This window comes from Drosophila miranda, chromosome 3 (assembly GCF_003369915.1).
Source record: "Drosophila miranda strain MSH22 chromosome 3, D.miranda_PacBio2.1, whole genome shotgun sequence".
NCBI lineage: Eukaryota > Metazoa > Arthropoda > Insecta > Diptera > Drosophilidae > Drosophila > Drosophila miranda.
In genome coordinates this window covers 21412810-21427391 of record NC_046676.1, presented here as the reverse complement: position 1 = coordinate 21427391, position 14582 = coordinate 21412810, and the positions used below count along the sequence as shown (strand labels likewise).

General features: G+C 43.5%; 2 protein-coding genes and 1 long non-coding RNA gene across 6 annotated transcripts in view; 1 reads left to right on the top strand and 2 right to left on the bottom strand.

The window, feature by feature from the left end:
* The window catches only part of LOC108159685 (flocculation protein FLO11), a 46225-nt gene extending 41505 nt beyond the window's left edge, over positions 1–4720 (bottom strand). For both annotated transcript variants that reach the window (XM_017293185.2, XM_033390676.1), the window contains exons 1-2: positions 4603–4720; positions 2904–3285 (exon numbers count right to left, since the gene is read on the bottom strand). In XM_017293185.2, coding sequence (XP_017148674.1) covers positions 2904–3042 — 139 coding nt within the window. In that variant the 5' untranslated portion in view covers positions 3043–3285; positions 4603–4720. The remainder of the gene's footprint in view (positions 1–2903; positions 3286–4602) is intronic.
* Positions 26–14582, top strand: part of LOC117187823 — a 25163-nt gene continuing 10606 nt past the window's right edge. The window contains exons 1-4 of one of the 2 annotated variants that reach the window (XR_004472376.1): positions 26–591; positions 2052–2149; positions 2211–2330; positions 2419–2915. This is a non-coding gene — a long non-coding RNA (uncharacterized LOC117187823). Of the gene's footprint in view, positions 592–2051; positions 2150–2210; positions 2331–2418; positions 2916–14582 lie in introns of those variants that run through there. The other variant, XR_004472375.1, reaches the window with a different exon arrangement.
* Positions 12152–14582, bottom strand: part of LOC108159686 (neuropeptide CCHamide-1 receptor) — a 16178-nt gene continuing 13747 nt past the window's right edge. Inside the window, exons 5-8 of one of the 2 annotated variants that reach the window (XM_017293190.2) lie at positions 14183–14286; positions 13735–13872; positions 12740–12889; positions 12152–12655 (exon numbers count right to left, since the gene is read on the bottom strand). In XM_017293190.2, the coding sequence (XP_017148679.1) occupies positions 12463–12655; positions 12740–12889; positions 13735–13872; positions 14183–14286 (585 nt within the window). In that variant the 3' untranslated portion in view covers positions 12152–12462. Of the gene's footprint in view, positions 12656–12739; positions 12890–13734; positions 13873–14182; positions 14287–14582 lie in introns of those variants that run through there. The other variant, XM_017293192.2, reaches the window with a different exon arrangement.

The window sequence follows — 14582 nt, the reverse complement described above, 5'->3', positions numbered from 1 at the left end:
AAACAATCAGCTGGTCCGATGACGATCAGTGCTGTCAACTCGTCCTATTTTATTATTATCAAATTATTAATTGATTGATATTTATTAAACAATGCATACGGACTTTGGGAAATATTTCAGTCAACTGAACATTATATGAAGCAACCAGCCCAGCCGCAACTCTGCTGTTGCACCTGTTTGTGTCTCTAAACTCGTTTCTCGCTCCTTTTAAGAGTGCCCACAGCTAATGTGCAGCAAAGTTGAGCGGAAATATGTAACTGTGCTCTGTGGAAATGCGAATGTATGTATTTTAATTGGCCATCGGGAAAATGTGCAACTTTTCTCTTTCGGCGCATGTACATACATTTCATGTTACAGAAATTGAAATAGTGCGGAGCGGTGTATTTTCACTGGAATAATGCTCGTGGAGTTGGACAACAATGTCACTGGCAAGTTTCTCATCATTATGGCATGCAGCAAATGCCAATTTACATAGATATGTAAAGTAACAATTATTTATTTCCATAGGGACTGCGGCCGGGCAGGCCCGGGCAAGAGATCCAGCCGTCGAAATGCTTCGTCTGGCCGGTGGGACGGTCGAGAAAACTTCAGGTACTGTGACAAAAAGTTTGGAGTTTGTTAAGTCGTCGTCAGCGAGTCGGCCAACCTGTTACCGCTACAGTTATGATTTTGAGCGCAAAACTTGTGCCACAACTTTACCCATGTGCACATTTCTTTCTCATTTCACTTTCTTCAAGCATGCTACATACACAAACACAAACACACACATGCTCGCTTGAGTACATGAGTACATGGCAGTGACAAACGAATTTATTTTAATTCGATAAAGTTAACAACTCGGTTACTGGAAAGAAAAGAAGGGACAGATGCAGAGGCAGAAATAAAAGTGAAATTGACGACAACAAGGGCAACATGGAAGGAAGGGCTGTGTTCGTTCGGCGCGAGATCATTCAAAGTCAGGTCGCGGCTTCACTTTCGTTTTCATCTCAACCTATTACAAAATAACCAATACGAATACACATGTCCAGTCGTGCATTTGGGTGTGTGTGTATTTGTGTGTGCTTGTATTTAGTATTTACTGTTTGATTTGCATAGTGGAACGTTGGATCGCTGGAAGAAACTTGTTTCCCATTCTGCTTTTGTTGTCTTTAGTGTTTTTTTGGCTTTAACACGCGCGACAAAAATGTTTCTGCATTTAAAAATGTGACTAGTAGATTTCCATAAGTTGTATTTCTTGATTTCTGCTCAATATATGTATGTATACTACATACGTATGTATGTATGTATGTGTGTTCGATGTGTGCGGTGTGATCATCGCTTCATTAGCAAGTTAATTTTATTAGCGCTGCTTTTGTTGTTTTGAGACCCCAACAAAATTTGGTCTCGGCTTTTGAATTTTGAATTCGTTGTGCAGAAGAAAGGTTGTACATACATAGCATATTATGTACATATGTACGTACATATGTATATCGATGTCTGATGTAACAGATTCGAGTCGAATGTGTTTGTTTGCTTTTTTGTTGGTGATTAATTAAAATAAAGCCGCCTTGTGGTATGTTTATTTTGTACACATACCACCGTGTATTACATACATATGTGCGCACAGTATGTACGAGACAACGCTTAATTCAATTACTCTCAAACTGTGGGTGATTCTTTCGTCAGAACAGCACTCAAAGCAAATGTTTACTGTCCTGTGTTTCGCCGAAACAACCTCAAATCTGGGTTAAGAACTCTTTTTCTGAATACGATTCCCACTCGAACAGTTAACCCAATATTTACCCCTGCTTTACCCCTTACCAAATGTTTATTGACATTCACTGAGATCACTGTAAAAAATCGACGGAGTCATCCTAAAGCTTCAGAGCCATAAAAAGGTTGCCGAAAAAGGCAAAGCCATCAAAATTGCACACCCCCTTGGGGGCAAGAAGTCGAAATCAACTGCAGGTGCAACCAAATTTGCTGTTGACGGTTTATTAAATGCATACCCGTATTTGTTTTAAGCTCTAGTCAGACTGCAAATTTATTCACAGTTCCTTTACTTTTTGCAGATCTCTGCCCAACACAAAACAAATACATCTGGAAAAAGAAGGAGTGAAAAAGTCACCTGCCCTGGGGGTGCGGGAAGCCACCAGCAATCAGATGAAAGGTAGGCTCCTCTTCTATAATTGGAACTTTTGGCTTAACATTTTCTGTTTTTTTTTTCGCAGATCTCTAACTACAAGCCCAACGGACACGGAGACATCTTAAAACGGGAGCTTCCCGGCAGAGATAATTTTGACAATCTGTACATAGATCGCCGCGTGTTTTGTTAGCTGCACGGAAGTCTGGTACGTGTTTTTATTTTTCTTTGGGCTTTATTACTAAGCGCATCCGTTTCGTTTCTTTTCGTCTTTTTTTCGTGACAATTCACAACAGTTTAAGTTTAATTTCGAGTTTTTAATTTTGAACACGCATTTACTGTGGCTGTTCTTTTAATCAGAAGAGGCCTTCGGGAAGTTCCGGCTTGTAAAAGACGGCACGAAAGAAATCTCACGGCTCGAAAATGCCGTCGCCGACATCGAGATAAATTAGCATGGGGTGAATCAGACGGAGTTTGGGTATCTTTTTCGGTTTTTTTTCTGCTGCTCTTAATGAAAACACACACAAAATATGAGCAGAGATAACATGACAACGACAGCAGCAACAGTAACAATAACAACAGATTTCAGAGAATATGACTTAAATATATAATAAAGCAAGGCTCGACTAGAAAGATACCCTTGCGGATTAGCTTCGTATTGTTTAGTATTGTTTAGATTTCTGTTTAAAAGGCTTCCCTTCCTGCGCTGTAGGTGTCAGCCGATAGCCAGAATACCCTGTGCAAGGGTATTTATAAAAAAGCATATGTAAAACCCACTCACCTTGTGCGCTGACGCTGCAGAAGACGAGGCAGAGGCAGAGGCATAGCCAGATGATGGTGCCGCCGGGGAAGAAGTAGAAGAAGCTATGGCAGAGGGGCACCGACGCTGACAGCGTCGGTCGCTTCACTTTGCCAGACATTGTTTCTCGCTTCCAACTCAAAAATGTATCCAAAATGTTGTTGTTGTATTTGTAATTTGCAATATTTTTGTAACTTTTTGTTGAAGCTTTTTATAAGCGCTTTTGTAAATTATCGTTAAGTTATCTGTTGTTCGGTATTTGCATTTTGTTATTGTATGTTTTTTTTAATTAATGGCTCCAAAGCCGAATTTAGTCAAGAGCGAGAAATTGTTTTTGGGCAGGCTGGGGCTGTCGGACGGGTTTCTGGAATCATTTCGCGGAGCGAGCGTTGTGTTTTGGGGATACCGTTAAGATATAATTAATAATAATGCGATTTGTTTGTGGATCTTAATGTAAGGAAGGGTTCAAGGCTGCTTTGCCTCTACTCTGTATATGTATAACTAGAATTGTGTGTGAGTAGGCTAAGTTCTGTATATGGTATATGGAGGGGCCTAATGATGCTCCAATGTCAATGGACTCGTTCTAATAGATATTTGAATGGAATGGAATGGAATATTTAATTGGTGGCAAATATGGAATACAGAGATTTTTAGATTAAACTGAGAGACGAGACTCTACACATTCTTCTTTGATTAATTTCTACTTATTAAAATTAGCCTTTCATTTATTTATTTATTCTCTATCTTAAAATTGATGTACTTTTTAATGGAATTTTTTATTTATTTTTCGTTGCTTTTGGCACCGTTTCTTTCATCTTTTTTTTTGTATTATTCACTCTTTTGGCAGCACGCGAACTTGCAAAAAATCCCAATAAATTTTCACTTGTTGCTCTCGAGCACACTGTCAAAAAATAATGGCAGCATTCACCTTGAATATGTCTTTGCTATATAAACACGAGCCACCTAATATATGTATGTATCTTTGCTGGAGGTTCGTTTTGTTTCTTCTTTTTGTTGTTGTTGTTGTTTGTTGGTTGGTTTGCAATTATTTATATGATTTTTCGTTTCGTTTATTTGATTTGTTTGTTTGTGCGGCTGTCACTGGTATTTCTCTTTTCTGTTGCTTGGTCTTTTACCTCTAGAAACTATCGCCTTTTATCAGCCAATGACCTTGGCTTGGCTAATTATACAAAAATTAATAACTTTTAATTAACTTGAGGGGCTTCTCTCCATGCCATGCACAATTCCTATGCATTTTATGGTAGTTTCTACTTATTGCCGGAGGTCAGCAGAATCTCAATGCTATACTCGTATAGTAACTATTTAGATGGATGGGTGCTCCTATGGCTGTGGGTTGGCGAAACAAGTGCACTGCAGTGCAGTGCAGCACCCCCGGCACAGTGGGGCCACACAAGCAATAATCCATGCAAACTTGCTTTCAAAGCAAAGTGAAATTTTCCACTCCAGAAGAGGCGTGGGGTGATCAGGGGTTGGTGGGGAGACGGAGACGCGGTCACTTTTTTATGACGCCCGAAACAACAACGGTAATGCAAAATTACGCGCTTTGCATACCAAAAAAACAAACGAAATTCCCGTAACAAACGAACGAACCGAACCCGACGCACTTGCTCCGATCAACGGCAGAGCGAGATAGAGAGAGAGGAGAGGGAGAGGCACTTACAAATCAACGACTTGACGATACCGTCTTGGTGGCAATCGAACGACATTCACTTGGCCAAAACCAAAAAAAAGCGACCGGCGGCAACAACCAAACTGTTTCGAATCAAACTGAAGAATGGCTTGGTTAAAGTGGAAGCCCCACCAAAAGCCAGCCAAAGCCAAAACCAAAGCCAGAGACAGCCAGAGCCACCAGAGCAAGAGCAGTGGCTAAAACACGTTTAAGCCAAGACAAGTGCGGAGAGCGTGAGCGAGTGCCAAGTACCAAGAGAGAGGGAGAGAGAGAGAGAGAGGGTAAGCGTGAGCGCGTGGCAGCTACAGCTGTCGTTTGCATTTAGCCACCAGGCAGGCTCTTACTCCACAGTTGATTAAGGAACTTAATGCAAATTTAATTTTAAACCAAGTAAAATTTAAGTTTGAATATGAACTAGTTCCTGTTTCTCGTTTTGGCGCCACCTGTCTGCGGTTCATGTCTTGGCTTTGTCAAATTTAATGTAAAATGAATGTACAATGTAGTTGCCATGTAGCAGAGTTACCTCAAATATGTTTTTCGAATTTTTAGATTTTCTTTTTCTTAAATTAAAAGTTTTTAAAGAATAGACCCAATCTTATCGAACATTCATTTAGGAAAATTAATAATGCGTGATACCTTGTCTAGTCCTCAAAGTCCGTATTCGGTGGAGCATATTGCGGGGCATGTTAAATTAGTTTAATTTCCTCTAATCCTGCCCCAAAATTGCGTGGTTCGCCCACTTTGGGCAAAGCAGATAAATTTAAAAGCCAACGAGCCGAGAAACGACGAGCGGTTGACGATAGATGGTCTGCCAGGAAGGGGCAATAGGAGTGGGGCTGCGAATGGAGTTTCAGAAAAGTTGGTAATGCCTGCAGGGCGATTGCTGGGACCCTCGCTGCGTATGTGTGATATAAGCGCAACGTGTTAGCAGAAAATATGCAAATGATGCTTCGATGCGCCACTATGTAAGAGCCTCCGGCAGAAATATGCAGAAGTAGCCGCACCGTTCACCTGTAGCCCAAAGGAATGCATTGAGTGTTATGTCCAATGGCTTGTCAGGAAAGGGCTGCTGCCTATCTCGTCCCGACTGTTATTTCTGTCCGCTACAGCTCTCGCGTTTTGCTATTTTTTAATCTACTCTACTCGTCTTCGCTGCTGCCGCCAGCTGGCACTGACAAGCCATCTTTCGCGCAATTTCACAATTGCCAAAGCCAATGAAGTGATACAGGAATAAAAAAGAACCTGCTTATGGCATATTTCTGTCAGGTTTTTTCCAGAAAAATTCCTCTCTGCAATGCAAGAGATATCTGTTTGTGTTAGTGGTGTCCTTACGCACACTCCTAATTCCATCGAAATATGGCACAGGATTTGTACTTACTTTTCTCGGATTATTATCCGTTACTGGGGTAGGGAGATTCGTAGCCGAAGTCTGGCACTTCCGCTCAAGTGGAAAGCGCATCCTTACTGAATTTAACTCTCCTCTCTGTTGCTCTAGCTTTAGCTTTGCCTCTTCTTAGGCCGTGTTTATTTGTCTCACTGAGAAATATTTGAATTGCTTTTATATCACAACTGCCATACACAAGCCAATAAGTCAACTGATTTCCATTGTTCTCGGGATCCATGCATATTCGCAGGCCTGGTCCTTTAAACATGTGGTCCTACCCATAAAACGTGATGCCGTCCGAAGCGCACATGTGTGCCAATCAAATGTCATAAGTCAAGTGTTTGAGAAACGGTTGGAGAGCTAGAAAGAATGGACAGAACCCAGAGGAGGGCACAAACACGTACATAGCGCACAATTCAGATAGCGATTTGTGATTATTTTGCATGAAACCGACCGACCGGAAACGGAAACGAAAACAAAAACTTAGCCGCACTCGACATTCAAGTACTTCGATTGCGAGGAAAACTTGGTTGTTGGCTTACAACTTTGTGGGATTTCTGGCTTTTCATCGTTGTTCTCGGGGGCTGTTGTGGGGCTACCCAGCCCTACGCCGCTTCCTGTGCCCCGCTGATAAATGAACGACCAATGATTTGGCAGGGGATGGTGACCCATCAAAGTTTTCCGCGTCTGTCGTCATATTTTGGCAACAATGTCAAGCCATCTGCAACATTTAGAGAGAATCCCCTCATCCTATCCGTTTGTCCACTCTATGAGACACACAATCTGTAAAGTTTCAAACTCTATGACTCAATAAGTGTCCATAAAGACTGCAAGTACTCACTACCCACGGAATGGCATCGATTGTTAGTTCTACCTCCTGTAGTCTTCGATATACACCGTAGTTTTGTGGTCCAATTGAATGGATATACAATTTTGATCACTCTGAATTCGATTTATTTTTGATTTAAGCCAAATTGTGACTCTTCCCTTTAGCATTCGAAGCCCCCTCCTGGACGCCCCTCCTAGGCCAATCGAGAACTTTCATCAGCTCCCAGTGATGGAATTGCTCCACTGACTGGAGCTAATTTGATTGAAAAGGGTTTGTGCCCCATTCTTCTGGCTTTGCAAAAGCAAACAAATAAAATCAGCGAATCGGAAAAAAGATTTATTCTATCAGGACTCCAAAAGTTTCGCCATTTGGTCGCCTTTTGCCTTTTGGGCCAACAAAGTTGCGCCAAGAAGTCTGACCAATCGACGGATGAGAGCGAAAATTAGAATTGAAAGGGAAGTTAATTAAACGAGTGTTTGCCACTTTTGGGATTATTTCCTGTGGGCAGGGACAGATCAAAAATAATAATACCCTCGGATAAGTACTTTACAAAACAAAACGAAAATCAAATGAATTTTTTGTGTAATTGAAGTTTAGGCAGCCTTTAAAACATTCCCGAAAAGAGAAGCACAGACTCGTTTTTTATGGTGAACCGATATTTACGAGTAAGGCATGTTTGACCTTTGGCAAAAAACAAAGAAAGCTGACAAGTTCTGTGGCATCTTTATAGAAGTTCCTTTGTCTGTAGGCAAATGCATAAATCGGGGCACCAGTTCGCCGAACGAATGTGACAATTCGAGCGAATGTCCTTTTTACTACATATTTGCTCAAGTGCCCGAGGGCAAGGCCGAGGGAACCCTCATGTATCCTGTATGCGCGATGAGGATGAGTGCCTCTCAGCTGGTGATGCGGGTCCAAATTCAAATCCAAACCCGAATCCAAACTAACACGCTCTACTTATTTCCTCGTCTCTTTATGCTCTCTCTAAAGTTTATTTATTCTTGTGGCGGAATCAGCGCCTTCGGGGCGAGGGGGGGATCGTATGTGTGGATGATAATGGTATTCTATCAACTGAACCTGGAGACTTTACATGTTTAATTGCCTAGTACCCGTCGTCTGCCTCTTGCTGGGATTATTTGGGGCCTTAATTAGATGTCACACGAGGCGTATGCTTGATGTCACTCCACTGGCAGGTGCTGCTCCCTCAGCCCCTCAGCCCCTCACCCCTGCCCGCTTGTCTAATGGTGGTGGAGCTAGCTCATATGGTGTCGGTTATCAGAGGTTTGCCCTGGTTCCCCAGCAATTAGTTGTTAAGAAATTCGTCGCTCCCAACCCTCCTCCTCCAGCTCTCCATCCCACCATCTCTAAGCTCTGATGTTACACTCTGCCGCTGGATGGAGCTGACTCTTGTGGCTTGTGGCCTTTGCGGCCAACCGCCAGCTGTGATTGCTCCCAAAAGGGGCTTAGACTCAGAGCAAGTCGATGGAGGGGGAATGGAGATAGAGATGGAGGACCACTGCATGGCCTGCCACTAGACCATTGGCCATCAAGTTGTAAATGCTTAAAATATACTCGTGTTCGAGTAGAGGCCAGAGCCAGAGCCAGGCCAGGCGGAGAAGGTTAAGTCAGATGAGTCGACGGGGTCGAGTGGCCGATAATATACGAGTGACGATGTTCCTGCGACGGAGAAGGAGAACCTGAGAAGGCGGTTGTATATTTTAGCTAAATATAAATCAGCAGGTGGTGATTTTTGGCTACTGCTTCGCTTGCCAGAGTGATAAAATGAGCATCGTAAAATTGTGTGGCATACGTTTAGGAAATATCCAAGCTGGAGGATATCCTTGGGGGGAGCTCCATTTTTGGTGTTATACAATTTCAAAGGTCAAAATGTGCTTAAGTGTTAGGTATTATAAGGAATCTAAGGTATAAATGCTGTCCCTGCAGCGATCGAGCATTATCCTTGGCAGCCACAATAGTGGTTGTGTCGACACGCAATGTTTAGCATATTGCCACATGGCCTGGCCTTTAGGTACGATTTTCCATTACGTACTCTGATCCAATTTAGACATTTAATATGCATAGCCAGCTGTCAGGGGCATCAAACCAGGAGGCGGCTCCCGTGTCCCAGACGATGCCGTCACCCACACAGTCAGGCGACAAAACGCCTACATGAGGACACAAGAAGGGAACAAGCGACCGGCTACCGTTGGAGGCCGAGCCATTTGACACCCTAGTGGACACATCCATTTCCAGTGACAGCTACAGGGAAATCTCTACAGTAATCTCTTCAGAAGGACATGACGATATCGACTTGAGTCTTGATGCTGATCTCTTGGGTCGCAAAGGATTTCCTCTTGGCGTTGCAAACATATGGTCAAAATCATCATACTCCTAGTGATGGTATAAACCACACACAAACATGAACGCACGCAAAGAGATTAAAAACGTGTGAGTGCGAGGCACAAAAGTGCCCTCCGGCCTATTGAGAGCCAATTTTTATGTGCCTAATGCGTGTGTGTGCCTGTGTGTAGATTAGTCCTACTCAAAGCAATTTACGATTAGGCCACGACTCCCTGTCACGCCGTCTCCACGAATCATTGACTCCTGCCTACAGCCTCCCCTCCGCCCTTCCTGCTGCTCACCGAGGGTAGGGGGCCCTCAGAACAACAGCATTGGAATGGTGTTAAGCTGCCGTGCTTTGCACCTTGAGGACTGTGCTTACATTTGTGTCTTTGTGTGCGTCGCAAATCGTTTTATTTATTTACCACGCCAACATTTCTCCATTAAACCCACCTCCCACCTCCTTCTTCCCATACGTTTTCTGTTTCTGTTTCTGCTACCCACAGCCCAAACTTCCCACAAAATATATATATTTAATGGAAGGTAAGGCTATAATCGTGTTTGCCATCATCTGTGAAGCTCCTTCATTCTCATGCATTTGCCTGTAGCCCTACCTTCTGTTTAATATACCTTGTCTCCAGCTACTTGTCTAGGCTCTCTCCCTCTCTTCCACCACGCATACATATGCATGCTTTATGTGGCTTTAGCTGAGCATTATTATTGTTATTGCTTTTCATGTTTGTGTTTGTCTTTGCCTGTGTTTTTCTAAGTGTTCGTGGGTTCCGCTTTTTTCGCATGGTCCTGTCCTCATTATGTTCTGCTCTCCCCCCAGCACTTTTTACGTGTTCGAATTTGTTTGTGTGGTTTTCAAGTGTCGCAACACTTGGCGCTACTTAAATTAATATTAGCGGTCGTTTAACTTAATTCACTCTCTTACGGCTACTTAATTGGCTAAACAAATAAAGTAAGTATAATCGATGCGGATGAACCATTCAAGACGAGCAATCAAATTAAGTACGGTTTTGGATTTCGCTTCCTAAAAATGGAAGGGAAAGGAGTTCTTTCTCCCCTTCATCCTATAAACAGCCATATCCGGATGAGTCAGCCTGGGGCCTTTCTGGTTTCTCCTAACTGTGGATAGTGCCTAAACAGGCAACGATTTCATTAATTAACTGAAGATGCATTGCATTGCTATTTCTGCATATTAATTAACCCAAAAGTCCAATCTTTCCCACTGCCTGCCAGCCACAACCTCATGAATCACCACAACAGAGAGTCCACTCAAGCCACGCGACAGCGCTCCACTTTATTGATCAGGGGCTTGCTAATTAGACCAAAAATCAACTGTTGTTTTCCCAGAGCGCCACAAATTAAATTTCCCCCAGACAAAATATAAAAATAGAAAAATATCAAAATAACAATCTCAAGAAGAACAAAAATAAACTTGAAATTCGAGACCACAAAGAAAACGACACAAAGTAAAAGCTGAGCTGATTGTAGATGGTTTCGGAAGGGCCTGTCCTGGGCCCCGCAGAAGGAGCGACAAACACTTTGGACAGTTAATAAAGCCGGGATAAGCACTCCTCGACTTGGCTTGGCTTGATGACAACTTGACGTGGTCGCTCCGTCGAGTGGCATACCCGCGCTGGTTTATTAAAAATGAGCAGCCAGAGAGGGACGAAATAAAATAACAAATATAAGGCATTTATTTATATATCTGTCGTTGGTTGCCAAGGCAAAGATAAGGCTCCCAACGAATGGGCAACGAATGGTGGGATGATGGGCAACGAAAATCCTTAGCACGTAGCTGACGGATCAACGCACTCCCGACGCGCTCGACATTTTCATGGGTTAATTTAATTTCTGCATCTGTCTCGGTCGAATACATGGCCCATCGTGCCTCCGATTAAAGCTTATTGGGTTGATGGCCCATTACGCTTGGGAGCCACGTGGCACGCCCCAAAGGAGGCCGCAGAATTCCCGGAAATTGATTCAGGAAACGGGAGTGATTTTCTGAGGTGGACCTGTAGCTATTTATAGATGTTTATTATGCTGGACTTAAAGAAACTTTAAGTGTGAAATGTCATAAATAAATCCATGAAATTAAAGCTATTGAAACGAACCACACTCATACTCTCTCTCTCGCTCTTCTAGAGTGCAATCTCCTCTGAAACCCGATTTGCAGACGACTTTTTGACATATTCGAGAACTTTTTCCCATCCCAGATCCAATCGGTTTTAAATAGAAAGGCAAACCGAGCAACGAACTTTGAAAAGAACCCAGAAATTTCTGGGGACTGTTGCGATGCGAACACTAGATTATGGCGACTCCACCCGTTTGTTCTGGCGGTCAAACCAATTAATCTGCGGGCCTGTCCCATGCAGAACCGAAAAAAGAGCCCCCCACAAGGAGTTTTCCTTTTTCCCTTTTTGGGTCGCGACCGGCCTGCTCTGCTCTGCTCTGCTTTGCTTTGTGTTTACTCGCATATGAATGACCAAAAGTTTTCGCTTAAGAGGTGCGGTGTGGTGCGGTGCGGTGCTCCACAGCAGCTCCACAGGATGGTCTCAGTAATTTAATTTCCCATAAATTTCCATGACTTTTTCCAGGCATAAAATCTTGTATGCCAACGCATCTCCTTTCAAGTTACCGCCGAGAGCGTTGGCTGCCTGCCACTGACAGAGGCAAATAAAACGTAAAAACACTCTCAACGCACAATTTACATTTATTTTGCAACTATTTTCTGGCACAAAAAAATATATTTACACTATACATATTACTAGAATCCTAAAATGACAGATACATTTTAAAATATATGTCTCCGTAAAATAGTTTCGCTTAAAGCCAATACTTTAGTGTGGGACAGAGACGCAGTTTACGTGGGGGCTTAACCCTATGACTAGACACATAGAAACACACATCCATGCATTAACTATATGTGTTTATGTACGTCGGTGTTTTTGTGCAGGAAGTATGTACAATTCGGGGGGGGGGGGGGGGGGGTCACCAACTTTGTTTAAGTGCAAGTTTTCCATTAAAACGTTTTGGGATCAATAAAGTTTTTTGTGGCTTGGAAACAGTTTGGGAGCCTAGCGTACATATACTTTAATGAGAGTGCGCTATAAAAAATAGAACAGAATTTAAAGCAAAATTAATCTCAGCTTAAATGTGTATTTTCTAATTTTTGGTTAGCTTATTTTGTTCCTCCGCAAGTCGGGTGATTCGGAGGATCCTGCCTGACTTGCCTTCCTGTAAACTCCCTTAAAGACTAGTTTTTTTGGGGCAGCTTTGGGCTGCCGTCTTAATTCAATAGAGACTGCTGCTGCCTTAGTGGCGGCCTGGTCCGCGGGCCGTACTCGTTCAGTGGCAAACAATCGTTGCCCCGCGTCGCCTCATTCTGGCAAGCGGCTAGGTCTACGGCTGAAATTGGGGCGCCATTCTGGCCCTGGGGCCCATTTGGCAGCATGGCTATCGTTGTCTCCTGCAGTCGGGAGCTGTCAACGGGAAGGGCAATCAGTACTCGATTGTTGGGGCGGGGGCGTGTGGGGGGGGCCAAAGGACCACATGTATGGACTCACCTGCGGATGGTGCTCTGATAGCAGGAATGTCGCGACTGATAGCGCTTCGAAGCGGTGCTGGTCAGCGAGGTGTCCCGGTGCATGCAGAAGGTGTCGTTCGCTTGGTTCCGCTTCTTGCGGCGTCCGTTCGCGCCGCGACAAAACAGATATCTGCAGGAGATGCCCCAATGGGAATGCAATAGAATCGCCACCAAAAGGAAGGGAGTGTATTTTTTTCGTCTTCTTCTATAAAGTGTGAGTGTGTGTGTGTGTGTGTGTGTGTGTGTGTGTGTGTGCGTATAAGAAACTAAGGATTTCTGATGGCAATCTGGTCAATGGTTTTGCTTGACTGTTAACGTAATGTTGATTACATTCAAGTGCCAGGACAGACAGTTACTTTTAAACGGAATTTTAAGTGGCAGTGAAAGTACTCTTCCCAATTATCGGTAGCCGATATTAAACGCTTCCATTGATAGACATCAACAGTCAAGGTTGTGCCTAGGTCTTGAAAAAAAAGAATAAGTAGATGGCTATAAAGAGCTCTTCAAAGGAAAACGGACAGATAAATCAGTTCTCGGTCAAAATCTACTATTGAACATATCCCATTGAAGCGGAACAACAAATCAATGGGTAAACCAACTGAAAACGAACTCATGCAGATGAAACATAAAAAACGAATGGGTTAACAAAACAAATTCAAACTCAATTCAAGTGTCATCCCAGCTGCCATATGATTTGAAATGATATGATATGTGATTCCCATTGTGGTTGTTTCAAGTTTCGTTTGGTTCTGTGGATTTGGTTGGGGTTTGAGTATTGTTTCTGTTTGGTTTTAAGAGATACAAATTGCAGTTGGCTTACGCTTACAGTTGCGTTACTGGCTTACAGTTATCTATTGGTTTGTTATCGTGATCGTTACCAGGTTATTGGTAATCGTTTGGGCATGCTGTCATGCTGCTGGAGTTGGAGGTGGTGGTGGTGGTGGTGGTGGAGAAGTGATGTGAATGAACAAGTACCTATTGAAATGCTTGCGAAAGGCGCCGCTCACGAAGTAGAGGGCCACCGGGTTGGCACAGCTGTTGGCGAAGGACATGCAGTAAGCGGCGATGCGCAGGACATGCCAGAATGCATTGTAATCCTCCTGGGCAGTGGGCCTGCAAGTAAATACACACACACACACACGTGAGCACCAAGCGTCGACATGTAATGGAGATATCAGTGGGGAAATTGATTTTCCACCCGCATCCACATTGTCGTAGCTAACAAGTGTCGAACAAACGGCAACAACATTACTCATCCGCAGGTCCCAGCCACACACACGGTCGCATCTCCCCGTGCCCCGGGCTGGGGGCAGGCTCCTTTTTATCCGCATGACAAATTGACTCTTCCATCCATGCATGAATGAGCAGCTCCCCAGCCGCTCCGCATAAATCCCTTTCACAGTTCATAAAAGCACTCACTCACCAGTAGTAGAACCAGAGGAAGAAGACGTGGTACGGCAGAAAGCAAATGCCAAAGATGACAACGAATGCCAGCACAGTCACAGCGACTTTGCGACGCGCTCGAACCTGCAACAAGAGCAAATGGATAAACGCTGTTATCTTCTGTTAAACGTATAGCAGTCGAGATCCCTTAATGTGAATGTGCTCTACGAATCCGTAATCTATTTATCTATGGCACTCGTACCCGTGCATCGTCAAAGAGAGAGTCTTAAGGGAGTAATATTGGTAGCCGGGGGGGATGGGAATATCAAAACTCCTCAGAATAGTGCAAAATGTGGGTATCTTTCGCATTCATTGCTGTGGCCGGAATATGTGCTGAAAACGTATTATATTTGTACCTTCATTTCATGTAATTTATGAAC